Source organism: Diaporthe batatas (assembly GCF_019321695.1).
Source record: "Diaporthe batatas strain CRI 302-4 chromosome Unknown Contig00001, whole genome shotgun sequence".
Classification (NCBI taxonomy): domain Eukaryota; kingdom Fungi; phylum Ascomycota; class Sordariomycetes; order Diaporthales; family Diaporthaceae; genus Diaporthe; species Diaporthe batatas.
In genome coordinates, this window is record NW_025408548.1 from 2535437 (window position 1) to 2558071 (window position 22635).

Below are 22635 nucleotides of genomic sequence, written 5' to 3' on the forward strand. Positions count from 1 at the left end.
TGGCGCAAAAATGCATGCGAGACTCATACGCAGATGCTAGTAGATCTTGAACGGTATATTTGGCATGGATTCGCGTTATCGCGAGGGTACCTAGCAATGTAGTGGCTATGGACAGCGCGCTGTGTGACAACTCGATTGATCTTCGTGAGTCCTCTCTCTAGACGCTCACTCAAATGACGCGGCTGTAGTGGGTTGAACACAAACGTCTAGAGGACGCAACCTAAATTTCCAACCAATATATCTAGGTAGAAACTTAGACTTAATCGAAAATCAACGTGTCCAAGGATCCGAATCACAGGCGAGCGGTGGCCCAGTGTTGTCAATCCATCCCCAGTCCACGGAAACCACTGAGTCCCCCCCCCCCCCAAAAAAAAAAGAGGAATCCCTCAACAGCTCATCAGCTCCACGATGCCCTCTGCCGTCATTCCCTCAGCGTCTTTACCTGTGAGTTCGTCCATTATAACGCTTTCACAGTGCTTGGTGTGGTGATAGTCTGCAAGTCCCTCCGCCATGCGGCCGGAGTTCAGCATAACAGCGCGATGCATCTTCTTCCACTGAAATAGGCAATGGACGCTGTGCCACCGCTGTGACATCCATATGTGTTCGTCAGCGTCCACTGTTCGCGACACCTCCTCCAGGGTGAGCTCTCTGGTCTTGTTGGGGTCAGAATAATACGTCCAGGGGCCTGCTTGGTGGAAGAGCTCCGTGATTTCGTGGTCCTGACACGCCTGGGGAAGCCAGCCCAGTTCAAGCTCATTGTAGGTGCAGCCAAGCGCTTCGGCCTCGGCAGTTGTGCTGCCACAGTGGAACCTGGCCGCAGGGATGGCGGATTGATGGACAGGTTCTCTGTCGTAGGTCGAAACCAGCTTTGATGCAACCCCTAATCCGGCAGTCACAACAAAGACAGCTGCGGCAGTGCACAGAAGCACGAAAGGACGTATGCCTCTTCCTCGGGAAGTCCATTTTGGTTGTCGCCAGTTGGACGCATCTGCTCTCTCGGTCCAAGATCCTGGCGAGATTGACCCGTCCTCGTCAAGACGAGATGATAGGGGTGTAGACTTTTCCTTTGCAACGAGTTAGCATACTGGCCATCATCTCAGTTTCATGTACTAACGGCGAGCTGAGGCATTTTTGTGCTTGAGACTATTTGGGGCTTAGATGATGCTCAGACCTATTGTCGTGGATCTTGGTGAAATCTGAAAGAGAGTGGAATGGTGCGCGCTAAGCATTCGAGCCCTGGAGAGGCGTTGGTCTGGTACAGAGTAGATCATTAAGCCAGCTTCGGCAAACTCGGTGGAAACTCTTGATCCGAGAATTGCTGGTGTGGGCTGATTCCGGACTTGTATCCGATGGGGTGCCTAGGCCTAGGTATGCGTATAAGCCAGCTCCGCAGAAAACCGTCGCCTCGCCTGCGTCTTCCTGACAACGTGCGAAAGTTGAATGAACCTTTCGTCTCTCTTCTCCCATCTTCGTCTCAGGTAATCTCCATCCAAAATGGTCTTCGGATTCCAACAATTCAAGATGGCCTGGGCTGGGAAGGCTCGAGGTCCTGCTCGGTCCGAGAAGCAAGAGTATTCTGCCCTCCAGGCCACGGATTCTGACAACGAGTCCCTTGAAAATGGCATAAAGTATAAGTGAGTGGTTCATGCGAAAGGAAAATGGGAAGTCAATCACTGATTGGGGCCAGGACAGCCAAGGGAACCCGTGGTATGCAGATATTCTCAGTGGCTCTTTTGGCGACTTCATGCGTGTGGATGGGGTGGTCTCTTCATTCATTCTACTCCCCGCACTCTCATTTCCAACGCGTCCGGCATGCAGGGGTGCCCAATTGTGAGTTAGCACTTGAGTCTGATCTCTGTTCGGCCGTTGTTGACTAGACTCCTCAGATGTCACCGATCCCGTCGTGTCGGAAGTCTTCATGATCGATCCACTATTCAACCTCGAGCGAACTGACAAGGAGAGTGAGGATGCTTGGCTGGCATATGAGTCGCGTAAGAGAGACACAGAAGCTCTTGGAATGCCGGCCCCAGTAGCATAGCGAGCTGACATACGAAATCATCTACTAGGCTTCGTTGAGATTGATGAACCAGAGCAATACGGCCTTCCTCCATCCACCCAATTGGTCGAAGGTGGCCCACATGCGTACTCCCTCGCCGCCTACCACCAACTGCACTGCCTGTGAGTTAAGAGCCAGTCCTTCTTCTTGCCCCCTCTCGAGCTTCCCTTGCTCATCAAGGTACAGCGCCGTTGTACGCTTCGCCTGGCACACGCTCCTCAACAACGGCTCGGCAGCGTTGGAGCAACCGTTCCCTGGCCAGGCACACTTCAGCGAAGGCTACACCATCGGCTCGCACATGGGTCATTGCGTGGAGATCATCAGACATGCCTTGACCTGCTACGCTGATGCTACTCTCGAGCCACTTTTTCAGGAGGACGGTATTCACCCCTCAAAAGAGATTGCTAGTGGATGGGGCGTACACCACACCTGTCGGAATCTTGATTCATTGACCAGCTGGGCGGACTCTAAGAGCATCCACATTTATGCCAAGGGCGATCTCAACGGCTGAGATCGACGCCAAGAGATTAGTCGGGGCCGATCGGGGCCGATCGGGGCCGATGTCGAGCTGAAATTAGTGCAGCGCCAGTTACTCCATACTTCTCAATACTTTCATTTGGTAACAGAACAATGGTTTGCAGAAGTAGAGTGGAAAGTCACTCTTTAAAGTCTTGCATAGCGAATATCACTGTTATCATCTATAAGACACATTGTTCCTTGTCCTCATAGGGCACTTATTGCCGTTCCAGCTTAGTAGAGGAACTCAAAGAATACAAACAGTCCATACTGCTCATTTGAATTGCATCTTGTCCAAGTGCCAGTATCATCATACGGACGACGATATTTCAGAATTCTACCGTGTCATGAATCCCTCCGTCATAATCTTCTTGTCCCAAGAACTCAAGTGCCAGCCTTTCATTTACCCCAGCGATCACTTTTCGCCACGTGACAATCATCTGGGTCCATTTTGCGGTAGCTGCTTATCAGCTCTCCTCCGCCGAGCCAATTCGACCAATGGGAGGTTCGGGTTTCCCGGAAGCTAGCCACTTTGCCCGGTTTGTTGCCAACCAAGCACTTGTAGTGGTACCTTACCGATGGGGGTTTCCGAATTCCGATCCTTCGTACCGCTTGAAGTATGTGGCCCAAGAAAGAGATGACTGGTTTACTGCCCATCAGTAGCTCCGGGGGCTCGTGGATGAATGTTGTTGACCAAGTTATCCTGTCTCGTCACCATACCACGAACACCCAGCCGTGTTGTGACATTACTGTTGCTTCGAGATATGGACCATCATGATTCACCAAGCCTGGAGGACCTCTCGATGCCTCTAAATGGAGACACATACGAAGAAAAGGCTTTCCTGTCGCCCGTTCGAGATTACACAAGTCGGCCGAGAAAATGGTCGCGCTCGCAGGCCTTGCATCTCACCCTTGACCTCTTCCTCCTGGCTCTCATCGGCCTCCTAGCTTCATCGCTATGGAGCGAGAAGTCTAAAGGAGTTCAACCAAGACGAAGTCTTGGCGAGGATATGCATGGCTTCATACCTAAGGGTAATGACTTCTCTACGCCCATCGTTTTAAGAAGGTTGGAAACTAATGCTGAACAGAAACCGGAGCCACCTTGAAGCCCGTCCGATTTGGAGAAGTTGAAGGCGACCCCTACTGGCTGGGTAATGATGTTTTTGATAATATGACAACACTTCAACGCAGTCTTGCGGAGTGGGACAAACTATGGCGCTGTATGGAATGCTTTGCCTCCCACACCCTTTTGAGTACTAGCTGAGTTCTAACGCCATCATTTCAGATGGTTACGTCTTCACTGGCGGCGATTTGCACGAAAGCTCTCAGTATCCCCAACATAGTGAGCTGGGCGATGTCTTCACGGTGGCGGCACCACATCAAGTGCATTGTCTGGTATGTTCCCTGCCAAACAATGCTGTCTCGCGGAAAGCTGGACTCATGAAACTGACCGAGATCGCACCGCAGGGCGCAATCCTTGCAGACAACGGCGCTGTTCGGAACGGCCTGCCGCCAACGGCGGATGTTGAACACATCATCCATTGCTTCAACTACGTTCGACAAACACTCATGTGCTTTGCGGACGCTACCACTGAAGGACACGGATATGAGGACCCTGACGGTCCAGTTATTGGCGTTGACCATATGTGCCGGGACTACCATGCTCTTCGGAGCTGGGCTGATGAGCCATCAAGAGTGTTTCCAAAGAACGGCACAGTTCAGCCGTATTAGACTCTACTATATTGTCGTATCGCACAGGTAGAGCGATATTTGAAATATAGGAGAATCGAAACAATTTTTCGTGTTGTTTAAAGTTTTGATTTTGACGGTATCACCAGTCGAACACGTGGCTGGTGAAAGCGGGAAGATACCTAGGTATCTAACATTGAATGTCTTCCCATCTCGACCTCTATGTCTATCAGGCTTTGAACAAAAACCCGTGGAACACAATTTTCATTAAAATGAAAATATTTTGAATTCATAAAGATACCCATTGCAGAATAAGGTGCCTTGTATTCAACCCAGTGGTCACATAATTTGATCACTGAGAAGCAAAAGCGTGCTTGATGCAGACCTTCCAATAATGACCATCTGGTGATGAGCTCGTCTCAATCCACAAGGCCCTCTCAACACCGAGAGTTTAAAGTCGTCCTGAATGCTGAGCTCATCACTTCCTCGTCCATTCGTCATCAACAGCTGCATCAGGAATGCAAACCGCTGAGACATCGAAGCACAGGAGCCCCTCTCGAGTACCCACACAGAGTAGCAGCGAAGATGAAAACTTGAATGGGACTTACGCCTCTCACCTGGTTTTCCATGATTTTGGATGTTACCGAAAATTTTGGCTGGTATTCCGTGTGGCAAGCTAGACACACCCAAGCGATGGCTCAGCGCGTGGTGGCAACCGAGTCCGGAATATTACCCGCCGCAGTCCTTCTCGCCCAGGATCCCACTCGGCTACAGAAACATGGGTTCCGGGATCCACTCTTCGTGCATGTTATCCAGACGAAAGTTCGGCTGGAGCACCTTCGGTATAATTGACTTTGAGTTCGGAACACACTTGTAACGTAACCTACGACCACGGCCGGCTCGGGGCGCCCAGCTCGTTAGAGTGCCCCTACATGCAGCATCGCTCGCCTATTCTCAGAGTTCCATCGGCCTCTAGCACGTTCGTCTCACTGACTGACCACCTGCTTTTGCACAATGGAGTCCTCATACGATTATGCCACACTGAAAACTGTCTCGCTTCAGGATGACGAGGGCAAACGGAGCGACTCTCTGGACCTCGCGAGGGATGACTTTGCTGATGACTTGGTCGCGAGGAACTCCAGGCTATACAACCTGCAACCAAAGAAGGCCCGGCTGAACTCGTGCGGATGGTGGATCTTCATGTTATTCTTCCTGTTGAGTGTACTATTAGGCTTGCTTCTGGGGAGAGAGGCCGCACTCCGTCACGAGCAGTACGCCGGTGACCGCAACCATCTCACACCAGAGTGTAAGTTTCTCCCTCTTTTTATGCGTCTTGGTATTCGACCTGACCAGACGGCGCAGTTTCAAGGAAATGGGTGGTCTTTCGACCTGACCGCTCCTATGTGCCCTACAACAGCAGCGACTATCAGGCGAGTGAGTTTGGGGGCGCACAATTTGACGACTCTTCCTTCAACCTCGACGAGTCACTCGTACTATGGGATCGTCTGCAACGAGGTACGTCGATCGATCCAGAAATAGATGAGGGCAAATGATTAATCATGAATGGCAGACGCCACCATTCCCATCTCGCGGCCAGATCAATATGACCTACCCGAGCCCATCATCAAGCACGGAAAGACAGCATACATCATCTCGGCTTTCCATCAGCTACACTGTCTGGTGCGTTGTCTGGCACTCCAGAAATGGAACGGCTACAGTTGATGCTAATCGCTTTCACCAGGGCTTGATATTCGAAGGGTTCCAGAGACTGCATCAACATGAAGAGATGAAGGGTGACATTGGGCATTACAGCCACTGTTTCGACTTCCTTCGCCAGGCCATCATGTGTGCTGGTGACACAACGCTGGAGGGCGTCCAGCACAGTGAGAACCCCCTAATTAAGAACACGCAAGGCGCAGATGGCTGGGGGGCCACGCATAACTGTCGGAACTGGGACGACATCAAGACGTGGGCCAAGGAGCGAAGTATTTGAGGCTCTGATGATGGCTGATATAAATGCATATGGAGTCTAGACCCACAAATGATGCAGCCTGTATTTGTCTATGATGAGAAGAGCACCTTGCCATGCAATAGTGTTTACAATAGAAAACAACCATATTACCACAAAGAACACGGGTAAAATGTATTTGAGAAGTGAAGAGTCTGGGGCTTGGGCCCATTCAATTCAGCATACGTCCAAAGAATGGTGTACGAAAGAAGTAGCTGGGCCCGTTGAGTGAAGTCTAGAGTTGCAAGAATGTGCGGAAAGCACCTGTTCACTTCTCACTGTCCTCCTTTCCTGCAGTGGTGACATCTACATCTGGTACTGGCTTCGTGATTTCGGAGACAATCTGGATGAAAGTTAGGTTGCGCAGTCGCTGTGTGGTGAGCGATATTCAAACGTACCGGTTCTTCAGCGCTGACGTCGGGTTTTGCGGGTAGTTGTAGCTCTTTGAGCTTCGCCACAACGGGGCTCCGGTTACGAATTGCGGCGCCCTTGAAGTAGAAAACGAATGGGATGGGGATGAGGACCACTTCCAGCAGCCCCAAGACAGTCCCCGCCCACCGTGGGCCCAGCCTGCCGAACATGGCGGGCCCGGCCAGCGGCAGGAAACCGCCGAGAATGTTCTTCATCAGGTTGTTGCCCACCATGGCCGATGCAGCGAAGAGACCGTATGTGCCGGAGATGTAACTACTGCCGTATATCAGCACCATGGTCGTGCCGCACCCGAAGGGTATCCCAGCCGCGATGGGTATAGCCCAGTGGATGCTCGCGGGCTCGCAGGTCCAGGAGAACCAGAGCTGGCCTATCGGTGCGAGACATGCTGCCAAGCAGATGATGCTGATGCCCGCCTCCGGGGAAGGGCGTCCCGTCTTGGGGTCATGCTTGTGGGCCTCGACCATTTTGCGCAAGAGAGGCTCGGAGCAGATGGTACACATGGCCCCGATGCCGATACCGGCAAACGACAGGCTGCCAATGCCAGAGTTCCATCCACGAATCTGCTTGAAAACAATCCTGGGGACGATCAGCACATCATAGTGCAAAGGGATTGGTGGAAGGGTCTGAATCATACGGGTAGGCCACGAAAACGAGATAGAATATGGCGTAGATAGCTCCGATGTACAGGTTCCAGAATATCCTGTGAGAGTTAGCCAATGGCGATGAGGACGCGAGGCAAGAGGGGGGGCGGGCGCACAAGATTGGCTCGGTTACCGAGAGAACGAAGGGACGAGAGAGGTTTGTCTTCAACAAATCCGGCAGGGATGTCCGGTTATGTTCGAAACGAGTCCAGTATCGGTCGTCGCCCGTCTCCTTGCGCTTCTGCGCAGCCATCCTTCGCAGGAGGACAGGCGCATATGTCTCAGGGATGAGGGACATGACGACCCATGCCACTCCGGCCAGCATGCACACGATGCCATTCGTCCAGCGCCAGCCAAGATATTCGGAAGAAAAGCCGCCCATCACGGCACCTATGGTTGGCGCCTCGGCCGGCGCGATACAGAAGATGGAGAAGGCAAGAGCGCGATACTTTTCGCTGGCGACATCGACAATGGTGCCTGGGGCGCAGGACAGCATCACGGACCCCACGAGGCCACTGCAGACGAATAGAAGAGTTAGCAAAGGCAGGCGTCAGGCGGACGGGCAGGTGGATATAGATGTCAAGACGAACCTGAGGAACCTGACGCCGATGATGTCGTTCAGGCTTTGGGCAAGGGCACTGGGGATGACGGTGACGGCGAACAGGAGCATGAAGATGGCGTAGATGGGTCGTCGTCCGTAGATCTCGCTCAGCGGCGCCAGGACCAGCGGCCCGACGGCGAAGCCCAGGAAATAGGTCATGACGCCCAGGTTCGCGCGGGTCTGGGTCTCGCCCTTGAACTCAGCCATGATGCTGGGGAGGCTGTTGGGGTACGAGGTCGAGTTCAGGATCACGACGAGCATGGCAAACGACATGGTGCCGAAGGTCATGCCCTTGTACCACGCCGCCCAGTTCTGGGGGTTTCGTTTATCATCGTCCCCGTCCCATTGCACCTCAAAGTCGGCGTCGCGCTCTGAACCTGAATCCATCGCCAAGTCTCTGCTTCACTGCTCAACTTGAAGAGGCGCGGGCGTTGTGTTTGGGGTACGGCTGCTTCCTCTGTGCACGCCCAGCCAGCCGTTCTGCCGTTGGAATGCACCTCGTTTTGTTGTCGACTGCAGCAACAAGGCAGGGGTGGCCTTGCTCTCGTAAGCCATTCACTGATCGGGCAGGTGTTTTGTCGGGTACCTGTGGTGTTAGCCGTGGGCCGCCCCGTTGCGGCAGGGCGGGCAGGGCTGGCGCCAACCAGAGCTTGTCGGGATGCTTGTCGACAGACATGCTTGTCGGGCTGTGTCCGAAAGGGCGTGAAAACAACACCAACCCGCTTGTTGGTCGGCGGGGTACCGATTTGCCACAGGCTTATTGGGTGGGACTTTCATGACATGCTGGCCTGCTCCTGCAACTCTAGATTTTTATGCCCAACAAGCGTTAGCCCGTCTCACGGTACCTAGATCTGTGACACTCTGTATCTGGATCAGGTTCTGGATCATCATGTCTTATGCTGCGCCGTAGCCAACAACCGGAAGCAAAATAGTTGCCACCGCACACCGCCCAAAACAGACTCACTCTCTACTTTACCTATAAACTCTCCCACCTTCTATCTGAACAACGTGTTGACGTAGGAAGAAAGGATGTGACTGAAACAACACACGGAAGAATAACTAACTAGCAAGTGCAGTAAGAATCACAAAAAGTCGATAAAGAAGTTGAATAAAAAGGGGGCACTTCTTGTGGTTGTGTGTGCGGTGCCAACTATTCTGCTTCCGACTTGCCCGCCAACCGGAAGCAAAATACTACTAGTTGCCCGCATATGTGCGGACACGTAAAAGAGTCCTACTGTAACGCAAACCCACTTGCTGCCGAGTCTAACGAACATCTATAGATCTCGCTTAGTCCGGATGTTCCGCCAGCATCCCCCCCTAGAGCGGTCCACGGATAACTTGAGATGGCGTCTTTCTACGCTCGAACAGGAAGGTGGCACGTCTTATCGAACCCCCCGCTTGGCGGGCCTCGCCCGGTATTATTCGGATTTCCGGGCCCCGGAAACCAAACAGGCGGGGCGGGATCGATCGCACTAGGCCCCGGCTCTATCCAGCAATAATTTTCCGTTCATCCCCGGAGGATTCGCGACAACAGGGCCTCGCGGACCCGCTCTGATAAAAGACTGCATTTATTAGTGGTTCTTTGCATACCCCCATCTCCCGCTGATGTCAGATGGATATCCACCTGATGGCGTCTTTTACCTCCTCGGCCAGTTACACACTCGAGCCGCGAGACTGTGACCACGATGGATTCTCACTGCAGTAGCGTACCTGGGGAGCGGCAGCTAGCTGAGAAGGCGCCGCCAGTTCCCTCGCTTCGAACCGTGTGGGATCTATGATGCGATGCGTGTGGGGAGCCGTGTTGGGGGCCGTGTTGGTTCATAGCAAAGGATCTTTTGAGTGTATATTATATTCCCGAGGGCCCTATCCGGGGAAATTGTTTCGTGGCCTTCCGGCTCCTGAGCCAGCCGGGTCAGAATGGAGATCGACAGCAGCAGTGACCGACATGACGTCCACGCGGATTCTCAGGAGCATGCCCAGCAGGCGAGAAAGCCCCTGAAGCGGCGGAGAGGTGCATGCGAGGGCTGTAGACCCAAGAAAGTACGCTGTCAGTCTATCTTTCGATGGTTGCTTTTGATACCAACCACGCTGACAAACATGTCTGGTATCCAGGCGATGGCGGGAGGCCTTGTTCCGCGTGCAAGGTAAGAGGCGTTTGTGGCTCACTCCCACCCCGGGGTCTGGGCTAACAAACACAGAAATCCGGGGATGAGTGTCGATATGTTTCCACCATGAAGCGGTGGAAACACGCCAGGTCCTGGAGCCGCAGCTCCGAGAACTCAAACGAAGAGACTATTGTTTGGGGTCCTGCCAGGCCGGGCTCGCCAAGCGTGGTGCCAGAGACCGCCCACCACAAGGATGGTGATCCCCTACCCGCAGCAATCTCCCTCATTACACCATCTTCCTCAACCCCCCTACGGGTCTCCGACGGCGTGTCGACACACTCGCCAAGCCAGGGATCCCTCACACCAAGGGCCTCTGCCATACCGAACTCAAGCGCATACCATGGGCAACAAACACCCTCGCTTTTCCACCAGGACATCAATAACCAGGACTGGAATTCGATGTTCTCGGAAGAGTCATTCGACCTGTCGCAGTTCGCCGTGACAACACCGGTCCAGACGGTTGTTCCTCTGGACGAACCGGACCAGGTTAGGCCAACCACTGCCACTGGTGAAATCACTACTACGCTCAACAGCCCTGTCCACTTACTTCCCAACCACCTGGACTTTGACCACCTAGGTCTGATACAATTTGACCGCGGTACAGATCGACTCGAACTTATTGTAGGTGCCCGGTTCATACTTCACTGCCATGGAAATTTTGCGCACTTTGCTGACGCGCATCTCTGTAGCCTTCAGATCATGGACCTGACAGTGAGATGACACCGCGTGTTCTGCGGCGAACCCATGCGGTAAAGGCTTACTGGAAGTAGATCCGCTTTCTGTCCTTGACTACTCGACATGCTCAGCATTCCTCATGGACTTTGGGGACTGTCCCCTGGACCGCAGAACGCAAAGCGAGCTCGTCGACACCATGAAGACCTTGGCCCCAAGGCAGACCATTTACCAGCAACCTGGTACACCGGACATCCTCGAGGCTCGGGCCATGTTCCCCGACTCGGATGCTATTGGCGAGTATATTACCGGTACGTCTCATATTCTCGCCAGGTTGGTTGCCGGAGGAAGCTAATGCAGTCTACAAAGCTTGTTGTGAAGAGCCAATCGGGTAAGCAACGAATCTTTCCGCGTGCTGAGTGCGAATGGGTCTAATCACTGATCTAGGGTCGGAACCTTCCTCACCAAGCAATACGTCAACGACGTTATTCAGCAAGCGCGGCAAGCCAAAGGAAGGTTAGGGGAGCAAAAGGTCGCCGCCTGTCTGATCAATGCTGTGCTGGCGCTTGGTGCACACATCTTGTCCGCGAGGACGCCCAGAGACAGCTTTTCAAGCCATACCTCCAACGGCCAAGCCTATTTTTCAACTGCTTCGAGCCTCCGAGATGGGCTGATGTATGTGGAGGACTCGTTGCTCAAATTCCAAGTGGGTCAACCTCCACGGTCTCCTACACGTACGTGTCAAGAAAGATGCTGACAACTGGGTTTTACAAGGCCCTCTTGACCATGGTACACTAGATGTTATTCTCAACTCCCTCGTCGTCGCACGATGAATGCTCCCTTGAACTGACTTGTTTCCATAGGTGTCTTTCTCCCAGAGAATGAACTACCAATTGACGGCTGGGCTGCTCGCCCAGGCTACACAATGTGCCCAGTCGCTTCGGTTGAACAGCGAGCGGGCAATCAAGACGCAGTTAAACCCGACACCCGAACTGGAAAGCCGCGCAAAGCGCGCTTTTTGGTACCTATATTCGATGGAGAAGACTTTCTGTCTCACTCAAGGTACCTTTTCCATCATTGATGATGGCAACATCCAATACCCACCGCCATCCCCCACCAAGCGCCACGGGGGGCCACACGACTTCGACTGGCTGCATATCCTGGTCCTGTACGCCCGAGTCTCGTCCGCGATCGCCAAGGAGCTCTATCACACCAAGTCGCCCCTGCGCTCGGTGGAGCACTTTGACCGCACCATCTCCAACCTGCGCGGCCAGCTGGAGGCATGGAAGGGGGCGCTGCCACCTGCGTACAGGAAATTCATTGACTCGGATGGGCATCAGGGGGCACTCGTGGAGCCCACGGAGCACTCCCTCCAGCTCTACATGCTCTACCAGTACCACCAGGCGCTTTTCGCCATGCACGGGCCCATCTCCCGACTGCCTGTTGACTGCACGGGACTGGAAATGTTCCAACAGTGCATCTCCCGCTGCGAACACACCTGTCTGGCATCGGCGAGAGTCGTGTTGCTCGTAGGTAGCCACCTCAGCCTAGCCGCCACCTTGATCGATCGGTAAGTCGAGACACCCAATGACATGTACACCACGTGCGCCAGAGTAGGAGGGCTGACAGTCGTGACGCCGAAGCCACCTGCTACACCTCCCTCTCATCGCCGTCTGTACCATCTTCAGGGCGGTCATGCGGTCCGCCGAGGCCGAACGGAAGGACCTCTCGTACCTGGGTCTGGCCTGCGGCATCTTGGGCAAGTTATCTCTAGAGCTTGATGTTCCGCTGGAGCAGGTGCTCGAGCTCAGCAGGCACGCCCGGTCCGTGGTCTCTGAAAAGGCAGATAAGCCCGAGAGGCCCGGCGTTGTGAGGCGGATGAGCAGAAACGAGTTCTATTGACATCGGGCACGTCCCTTTTGAAGAGAAGAATAATAAAAAGCTAAACCTCTCTGGCATCTACCTACCCGGCGTGCCCCACTTGACTACTTTCCGTCTTGCTGGCTTTTGAGCTCGGTAATTCTCTTGAACACGGTTGACCCGTCCGCAACGCCTTTGATGTATTGGATTCTCCAAATTTGGTCGCTTTCCAGACTCACGCGGAACATCACCATGCCTTGAAACGAGATGACACGATCTTTGCCTTCTCGTGGCTCATCCTTGACCACTACCAACGCCGTCTGCAGGCAGTAGATCCGATCGCCTACGACATCTTTACATGTCTGTGTTAGAAAACCCTTCCGGATACTTAGCCTGTGCAGGGCTTTCAAACTCACCTACGTGGTCGATCTGGTGTGTGAACGACTCTAGAGGCGTGAAAACCCTTTGGAAGTGCTACAAGAAGCCGAGGAGTAGTCGTGAGCCAGAGTACGCGAATGAAAAGGGGGATACCTTCTTCCTCGCACGTCTCCGGGGAATTCACTCACCGCTACCACCTCATCCGGATTTCCGCAGACGACAGCATTCCCGATGTCCGCTTTGCAATCTTCAGTGAGATAGTCCTGGATGGCAGGGAAGTCAAATGCGTCGCAGGCCTTGTAGAAGTCGAGCAGCAGTTTCTTGCCTGCTTCCTGAGAGAGTGTGGTGGTCATGGTCAAGTTTGTGCGTCGGTGCTCGCGCGTTGCGAGTGCGGGCCTGAAATTGAAGTATGAGGCGTATCAACCAGAAATGTCGAAACGTGTTTGGTCATCCACTAGAAAAAGGATTCTTGTATCTCATCTGGCAATTAAATAAAATGGACACGCATTGTTGTCTGTGATGTGTCCTCTTCTTTCCCGTCCTACCGTCGGTCCGGTGCTAGTTACAGTTCCGGTCAGCAGAGGGTGGTTGAACCTTTCCGGAGCTCAAAGTACCCGACACCACGAGCTTGGCCAGTGCCCCATCCTGAAATTCCATACTGGTCGTTGACGGGCTCGAAGAGACCCCAAGCCTCGCCACGGTTGTCACCACACCAAACATGAAAATGCCACTCCTGGCTCGTTTGCTTACTGGTCTAGGGGCCCTGTGCTCGGCCCTGCGTCGGGAGCCACAAATCTATGGTGTTGATCCTGTAAACAGGTGGGCTCACTCCCCTCCCTTCCGATTTGCTTGAACGCTGATGATGTTTGGAGATGGGTTCAATCCTACGATGATGCTTGGGACCTGACTCGATCTGCTGAGGCGACAGCGGTCTCTCCTGTCCTTGTACGGATGACGGGTCAGAAGAGTATGGCGGTTCTTGACTTGAGCAAAACTGCACTCATGGTGATCGATATGCAAAGTTCGTCCTTACCCAGTAGAAGAGAAGAGTTCACACATGATTCTCAACTGACGCTCGCCGATGAAGATGTCTACCTGCACGAACACATTGCGAAAAGTTTTGATGCCGGACGTGCCATTGTCCCGACGGCGATCGACTTCGTCTCGACGCTGCGGAAGTCGGGAGTCAAAATCCTTTGGTCCAACGTTCGTGTGCACTGCGGCATTGGTCATGTTTCGTGGAGTTCTGACCCCTCTGTATTCATGAGCAGTATGAACTAGATGATATGGACCTGGAGTCCATGCCTCCCTCCGTCTTCACACATCATCAACCCGCCTCCAGTCAGTCCACCTGATGTTTTGGCGCCACTCTCCCAGGACGAGCACCATTTGACTTATCGATGTCTTGTTTTAGGTACACTCGGAACGTCTATGGGCTTCTACAACGGTCTTGACATGGGCAGGAAGCTCATCAGCGGGTCCTGGAACGCTGAGCTCTACGGCAGGCTGGAATCTCTGCGCGCAGAGGGTATAGAGCAGGGTACAGATGCACGATTTCAAAAGAGTAAGCCATCACCATTGCTGGGTGCTCTCGCAACAACTAATTGTTAGACCGCTTGAGTGCTTTTCGACAAAGAGACACCAGCCTACTCACCTACTTGCATCATCAAAACGTGACCACGCTGTTATTTGCTGGCGTCAACACCGACGTTTGTGTTGTGCGTATTGCTAATTCCGCTCACCCTTCAACATGAGACAGGCTGACTTTTCCTGCAGTGGGCTTCAATGCTCGAGGGTTCTTTTCTGGTAGGTTGGATGAGATATAACATCATTGGGATCCAGCATCCGTTATTCTTCTACGAATGCTGACCAGAAAAATCAACAGGGATTCGATGTCATCCTGCTAGAAGACTTGATTGCCACTTCCAGTCCCATTGCGTGAGCGCCCAGGTTCCTTGAGTTGCGCAATTTCTTACTGAGAAATGATGTAGTTCATCTCACACTGTCATCCAGAACACAAATAGTGAGTTTAAAAAAATGTTTCCAATAGCTTGGGGTGATTTTTCAGTATCTAACCAATCGCCTCGCAGTTCTTGGGTTTGTCACAAACACTACGAACATTTTGATGGCCTTGTAGGGATATCTAAGCTGGACGGCCTCCTTTTCTCAGACAAGACTCTAGCAGGCTTTATTGATGGAAGTCTTTGGCTTGGGAGTTTTGTTTACATAGAGAGTTTCCTGTCATCCTGATATCTGAATTCTATGCCAGTGGATCTTGGTATTTGAGGCTATTCACAAGAGTGCTACCATGGATCTAGACAGCGTCCCATTTTTGGCTACCCGTACGGAGGTTAATTTAGTGATCGAGTTGGAATCTGGCAGAGCAAGATCCAACCCAGCCTGAAGTGCGCCGTGGCCACAGTGAATCCTGCCTAGAAAATTGGGGGGGGGGGCCGCTGCGGGGGACATCGCAAAGCTACTGTGGACATTTACCCCGCGTGTTTACCGTGCCGGATCTCAGTCTTTGCCGGATTTCTGTCTTTGCCGACGTTACCGGATCGGTGGCTTGATTGAGTACACTAGTTGGACCGCTAAACTAGCTGCAGAGTCCACAAGGCCACCTCCGGCAGTCTACTTAAGTAATCTTGAGGGCCCCGGGCCGTACCGTTCCGTCCGTCGCCCCCGCTTGAGGGGGCTCCAGATGTCCGGAGACCCGCTGTGGCGAGCCCGACTGTTTAGGGTGGTGGGGCTGTTCAAGTCGTAATTAAGGTTATCACCAACTGCGGCTCAAGTAAAGTCTAATCCGGCGACCAGTCCCGCATTTGGATTGATCATGAAATTTCATCAACGGATTAATTATTATGGGCTGTAGTGAAAATCTTGTTATGTATGCAGGGTCCGGCCCGCGATGGCTTCAACCTTGACGCTATCGGCGCGAATGGACTAGGCACGGTCCCACGCTACGACTAGTAGCGTGTAATGATGGCTTCTGACAGAACACTGGTTTGCGGAAGATTAAAAAGTTACTGTGAAAAGCCTTGTATAGGGAGACTTACCGCGTTTATCTGAAAAGATTAACTTTATGCCTTCTCCTTCTAGGACACTTATTAGTGTTCTAGCTTAATAGAGGAACTCGAAGAATAGAAATAGTCTATACATGCAGGGTCTGGCTTTTGAAATTAGATAAGTCGATATTCGATTTCTAGCCCCAAAGCCACAAATCCGCTGGAAATCTATAACAGGCTAGCAGTCGATATTCGGGGTTTGAGATGTACCAGCAGTGGAGTCCGGTTCCCGCGGCCAAATCTTTCTCTACCCTCCATATAGTCCACGCCTCCGTCGGCTACAGTCATGTCAAAGTTCCATACCAGCCTGGCCAGGATCACCCTCGTTTCAGCGTAAGCGATACTATCCACCATAGTTAGCCGGTGGCAACAACAACAACAACAATATTTGCAGAGAACATGGGTCAGTACTTTGAACCAGGGCAATGCCGCGCACCCATGCCAAATGGCTGGAGCATGCTTTTGTTGTCGTCGTGGTAGATAGGTTCCTTGCTTGACAGCCACCTCTCTGGCACGAAGGCCTCAGGATGGCGGAAATGTAACGGGGATCTCATCGCAGACCAGGGGCTGACAGAAATCGAGGTGTATGCAGGGATGTGCTTCCCAGCGACTATGAGCCCCTCGGGACCAGTCACACGAGTTTGCCCATCTGCCACTGTTTTCCTTGTCGTCAGAATGTAGGCTCAAGGCAATGAAGGAGCGGGGTTCTTTCTGGCTTACATGCTGGGTTGATCCGCATGGCTTCGTCAATGACTGCCAAGAGATATTTCAGATTGGTTACCTGCGCAATGGTTATGTCGGCCTCAGAAGTGAACGCGCTGCGGACTTCCAGTTTGAGCTTGTCCAGAACGACAGGATTCGCGAGCAAGTAGTGCGTGGCAGTGGCCAGGGTTATGGCCACTGTATCAGAACCGCCAAGAATGAACGATGCGTAGGTGGCCTGTACTTCGGCCATTTTCAGACCAGTGGGTCTATCGAAGTGGCGAAGGACATAGGAAGTGCTGCGCAAAACAGTCAGCTATCCAGGATGTTCATAAAGACTTCATGTACCTTACAAATCATGCCCTGCCTCTTTAGTAGCGAGCCGAGCATCTAGCAGATTTCTGATGTGGCGATGCCATTCCATCTTCCCATTCCGGACTTCGACTGGCGCCCAGCGTAAGAGCCCCCAAAGAATCAATGGGTGATAATGGGTGGCAGCGCCGAGGAGTACGCGGTTCATGACAAATTTACCTAGTTTGCCAAATACTTCGGGGTACGACAGAGAGTCCAGGCAATTGTAAGATTGGCCGAACGTCAGCGCGCTGATAATGTCGAGACTGGTGTAGCTGTACCATCTGTAAAGGTCCTGAGCCCCCGAATCTGCTACCCCATGGAGTTTCGTCATCAATTTGTCGAAATGACGGCCCATGATGGACTCTTGCTCGTACAATGCTTTGGCACTGAAGGCCTGCATTCGCCCATGTTACTCTCCTGCCAATGTATATCACATGTAGGCGATGCACTTACATGGGAGAAATTTCGACGAATGCGCTGATGGTCCTCGCGATTCTGGCACGCGACGATTCCCACCGACTCCTGGTTTGGAATGGCGTAGGATGTATCTTTTTGCAAGGGTACCTTTCCGGGAGCAAGGCCGTATATGTCTCTCCAGGCCTCCTCGTGAACAAATGATAGCTCGTTCGGTGCGGTGCGCACGACTTTCCCATGGCACACCAATTTAGTCAACTACCACGTTTTTCTCTCAAAATGTTTCACGTACCTTTCCCGTATTGCCGATGCATTTCGCCCACTTTGATAAAGAGCGTGCCCTTGACCCAATAGTAGGAGTGTGGGATTCTCGTCGCGGCCCAGAGCTTGGGTCCTGGGTATCCTGACAAGGGATGGAAGAAAATATTGTAAACGACATTTCCGATAATGTAGGACACTATTGCCTGTGTATCGCAAGTTACTTCATAGTTCAGTAGGCATGGGAAATCATCCAAGAAAACTCACGAGTCCTAGCGCTACAGCAGTGACCACGGCAGAGACACCCATTTTGGCGACAGCAAGGGAACGGGTTTCGAGCAATGTCTGGGATTGTAATTCCAAATACCAGATACAGTGATGATGTGAATTCGGGGGCCAGTTGACCTAGTCGAAGAAATAAGCAGTGTCCGGGGTCCACAGCTCCGGAACCGGTATCCGATCGGTTTTCCGAAATAGGTATCAAGACAGACGACGGCTGCTTCGCATCGTTTTAAATCCATTCTGGTACAACTTGCGAGTTTTCATACATTGAACATCTGCACATATTCCAGTATCCAAAGTCCCATCACCACTCCCTGTCGAAATGTTTGGACGGTCAGAGCCCAAGTTCGCATTGCTCAGCAGCAGTTCCGATGAGGAGGCTTATGGGAGCCCCGATGTCGTGGACGCACACAAGACGGTGTTACGGGATGTGGCTCGCCGCTCACACGACTCTCGGCTCTGGATCGCAACAACGATTCTTTTCGCATCACTTTCTGCCATAATGGGATGGAACCAACTCACCTCCATGATACGAAGAAGTTACGAGACTGGTTTTATGACAGAGCACGGTAATAAGCATAGACATGCAATGCCACAAATGCAATTGCTAACGTCCTCACTAGACTCCGCAGTGCCACACATCCGCATCAAGCAGCAGCAATTTACTGGTGCCGTAAGGATTGGTGCAGATGGGACGTCTTTTCGCTCCATTGATCCCGACCATACGCAGTACTTTGGAGCCCCAAGTCCAGCATTGGATGAGGCATGGGCAAACGTTACAATCGGTATGGGATGCATGATTATGTGATGGGAGACAAACGACTCAGTCCCAAATTTGCTAACCGCAGAGATTGAAAGGTTACGATGCGCTGTTATTTGATCACCAAGATGCCAAGACTGCGGATGGGAATCTAATCAGAACAGTGGACAAGAACGGCCAGTCCATGATGTCGTGAGTCCATCCACTGCTGCTGTCAACCGTCAAGTAACAACTTTCCAACATCATTGCTTCAGACTGACCGTGTTTCATGGCCTACATTGTGTGGTGAGTGAAAAGACAGGGACCAAAGAGGTTCATATTGCAATTACTGATGATACTCCGCAGAACGTTATCCGCAAAGGCCTGGCCGGTGACTATTACAAGAAACCGCCCGGAAAAGACCATTTAGGTAAGTACACGAAACAATTCTCAGTCATTTGAGATGGCACAAGCCGACAGATTCTAATGCGAATCGGAAACAGACCACTGCCTTGACTTCCTGCGTCAAATTGTCCAATGCCAGTCTGACTTGACTCCCTTTTCCTACTACTGGGACGAGCGTATCAAAGGTCCATTCCCAAGCTTTGACGACACTCACACTTGCCGCGATTTTGACCAGATATATGAATGGGCCTCGACCAAATTACTGAGGCATTGAGGCGGTCCTGGCAGAGTACTTCATGGTGGTTGATAGCCGGTGGCGGGGTTTGGGGCCGTTCACACTAAGTAATCCTGCTTGAATTACCGAAATCCATGCTGCTCGGATATTTTCCTGCACGCACTCCTCTGCCAAGACCATTGCTATCCGGTCTCCGATCATGCCAGCTCACCTGCATGTGGGCAGCTTCGAGCCAATGGGAGAAGAATTGTAAATATCAGATACAGCGACGTTTTGATAATTTTTGACATTTGAACTCATCCATCATTTGTCTTTGGAAAGAGAACAATCCACAACAAGTCCTCAGACAGAAGCCATGTGGAATGTCGCGGCTTGGGCGCAACTGAGCACCATCCCCCCGCTCGTTGTACTCCAACTCCTCCCTCTTCTTCGACGGCGAGACGAAGATGTAGCATCTCGATCCAAATGGTCTAAAGCTTTGGATCGTCTGGCATGGCGGCTCCAGGATGAAGTGGCCTACAGCTGGGGCACCAATATTGAGTGGATTTTTGGTATCGGCTGGACACTATTTTTGATCATGCTTGCACTTGCTGGCACTGGAGGAAGTATGCGCTTGACCCCAGACCCCTACGCCCTGTTCACGTGTCAATTTGTTAACACCAGGCAAGATTTCATCCAATTCACCCGCCACGTCGGTCTGGTCGCTGTTTCACAGCTTCCCACCTGTACTTTGCTTGCGGTCAAAACGCATTGGTCGCCGTTCCAACAGCTGCTGAGAGTCTCTCATCAAGAACTGGATCCTTTTCATCGTGTTCTTGGTCGGGTCATCGTCTTCCTTGGGGCACTGCACTCCGTCATGTACGTGGCCTTCCTGGCGAAAACTCAACGCATGGCGAGGAGGATCCAGGATTTCGAAGTCGTGCTGGGCCTCTTTGCGGGCCTGACCCTGATCCACGTAGGCGTCTTGAGCTCGGCAAAAGCTCGCCGGCGAAGCTATCAATTCTTTGTTGGTATGCACCATGTCTTGGTCCTCTCTCTTCTGATTTTGTTGTTCTTCCATGTGGCTTCGACTCGACTCTACGTCTTGGAGAGTGCGCTGGTATATGTCATCAACATGGTGTCCCGGGGTCGAGCGACGAACATTGTGGAGGCGGAGATCATCCCTGATGCACATCCAACGGTTACTAGCATCTCGGTCTTGAACAAGGCCGGCCTGGTATCATCTTACTCATCAGGAACCTACGCGTATCTCTCACCGAAACACAAGACTCTTCGGGCGAATCTGTGGGCTCGGTTCTTTTCCAACCCGTTCACAGTTGCCGTGAATCCCCGAGCAGGACGACTAGAATTCCACATCAAGAACCGCGGAGCTCGAACGAACGCACTTCGGGGTCTTCCTGAGAAGGCTCCACTGGCCGTTGAGGGTCCTTACGGTACTGGAATATTCTCCGAAGCTTTGTGTTCAGATACGGATCGGGTGTTGCTTGTAGCCGGGGGAATTGGAGCCACGTACGCCCTGGCAGTGGCCGAAACAATCCTTTTGAAGCTGGGAGATCACGACCTATACTCTGCCCGGAGACGTGTGCAGGTGGTCTGGGTGGTTCGCTCGCATGATGACACTTCATGGGTACCTGGCCTTCTCGAAACCCAGAAGAGCGACACAAAACGTCCTACATTGGGCGATGTCACCACCATCTTTGTCACCGGGTCGAACAGAAGGAACCAAAAGGAGGATGATGAAGACTTGAGCGCCTTGCTGGACAGCGAAGAAGACTCGGTTTCGCTAGAACCTCGAGGGGGAACCGGCGGGCAACTCTCCCCGCAGACTCGTTTAGGCAGACCAGATCTGAGAGCCATTGTCGACGACTTCTTCCGGTATGGTTCTGAAATAGAACGGGTTGCAGTTCTATCGTGTGGACCAGTTGGTATTTCTCGGGATTTGAGAAGAGAAGTTGGGCGTTTTGTGGCTAGAGGAAGAGAGGTGAGGTGGCATGAGGAACGGTTTGGGTAGTGAACATGAACGCACGAGACACAGAGCACACATGCCTAGACAGCAAAACACTTGCCCACGATATGATGTCCATATCACTTCTTATATGGCGCAACACCAATTTCAGTATTCTCATCGTATCTCAAGATCTCCTGTTCTGTTGGTACGATGTTACCTGATTTGTTTAAGTGCATGGATCTAGGTCATAAGACAATGACAAACGAGAAGAGTCGAAGAAAACTTCGTATTCATTGCTAACGTAACAAGCTGGTATCATGGCAAGCCCTTTTAACACTTTGGAAATATGATTTGGCCTCTTGCCACTGTCACCGACAAATGACCGGTCGAGTTGTCCCTTAGCAGCACACGCCCACAATGTTCCACGTGAGGATACGAAGCAGCACCAGACACCTCTAATTTCTTGCTTCCCCTGTCACCCAAGGTGGCTCGATATAGTCGCTTCCAGATGTAGACGCAATGCTTCTCATGTTGATCAAAGGGCTGGTAGAATAATTCCAGCTCGCCCCGGAGCACTTCTGGGTGGGGGACCAGATCGGTCATGTCGTAGTCTCGGAACCACTCCCAGCCTGTAATGGTTTCTTCCACAAGCTCGGCATCGTAGCAGTCGCGCGGCACCCAGGCGTAGTTGGCCAGATTCAGGATGCAGTTGTTTGCCCGTGCCTCGTCGGCACTTTGGCCGCATCGGTGTGTGGGTTTGTAGTGATCGTCTGAGTAACTGGCGCTGCTGTCAAGGTCCATATGGGCGGCGGCTGGGTGCGTCTCGTGTGGGTGAGCTCGGTGTTTAGAGAAGTCGGCCCCATTGAGAGCCCACAGCAAAGTGCACGACACAAGCGCGCCTGTGAGAAAACACAGAGATCGAATTAGGAATGGCCGAATGCTCTTGAGCTTGCTGGATGATTTCGATTCCACAGGGAAAGGCAATTCTTCCCTGTCTTTGCCCAGCATGGGCTCAAACTCTGGCGAAGTCTTCATGTTGTCCATGATTGAACGGGACCTGATGAACTTGCAGTATGTAGCAGCAGTCAGTGTGAGATGCTGTAAAGGCTTTGTTCCTATGGCCTAGATACCTCTCCAATTTTGCGTGGCCTGCGATACATCAGCAGAGGGCTCCACATCCGGATGCACAACGGAGCCGGCCAACCGAGCATGGGT

At 52.3% G+C, this 22635-nt stretch overlaps 5 protein-coding genes across 5 annotated transcripts; 2 read left to right on the forward strand and 3 right to left on the reverse strand.

Moving 5' to 3' along the window:
* Positions 1-5275: 5275 nt before the first annotated feature.
* On the forward strand, positions 5276-6254 carry KVR01_000729 (uncharacterized protein; the record flags this gene model as incomplete). The annotated part of the gene is made up of 4 exons (XM_044793705.1): positions 5276-5567; positions 5624-5776; positions 5832-5941; positions 6003-6254. The coding sequence occupies 4 exons, from the start codon at positions 5276-5278 to the stop codon at positions 6252-6254; spliced, it is 807 nt and encodes a 268-aa protein (XP_044650678.1).
* A 6511-nt stretch (positions 6255-12765) lies between these two features.
* Positions 12766-13371, reverse strand: KVR01_000541 (uncharacterized protein; the record flags this gene model as incomplete). The annotated part of the gene is made up of 3 exons (XM_044788189.1): positions 12766-12992; positions 13057-13114; positions 13207-13371. 3 exons carry the CDS (start codon positions 13369-13371, stop codon positions 12766-12768), a joined length of 450 nt encoding a protein of 149 aa, XP_044650490.1.
* A 3116-nt stretch (positions 13372-16487) lies between these two features.
* On the reverse strand, positions 16488-17494 carry KVR01_001053 (uncharacterized protein; the record flags this gene model as incomplete). Its single annotated transcript, XM_044790550.1, has 3 exons — positions 16488-16738; positions 16804-17084; positions 17139-17494. The coding sequence occupies 3 exons, from the start codon at positions 17492-17494 to the stop codon at positions 16488-16490; spliced, it is 888 nt and encodes a 295-aa protein (XP_044651002.1).
* A 921-nt stretch (positions 17495-18415) lies between these two features.
* Positions 18416-19049, forward strand: KVR01_000324 (uncharacterized protein; the record flags this gene model as incomplete). The annotated part of the gene is made up of 2 exons (XM_044789000.1): positions 18416-18766; positions 18942-19049. The coding sequence occupies 2 exons, from the start codon at positions 18416-18418 to the stop codon at positions 19047-19049; spliced, it is 459 nt and encodes a 152-aa protein (XP_044650273.1).
* A 2701-nt stretch (positions 19050-21750) lies between these two features.
* KVR01_000736 (uncharacterized protein) lies at positions 21751-22221 on the reverse strand (the record flags this gene model as incomplete). The annotated part of the gene is made up of 1 exon (XM_044792852.1): positions 21751-22221. The coding sequence occupies one exon, from the start codon at positions 22219-22221 to the stop codon at positions 21751-21753; it is 471 nt and encodes a 156-aa protein (XP_044650685.1).
* Between the last annotated feature and the right edge of the window lie 414 nt (positions 22222-22635).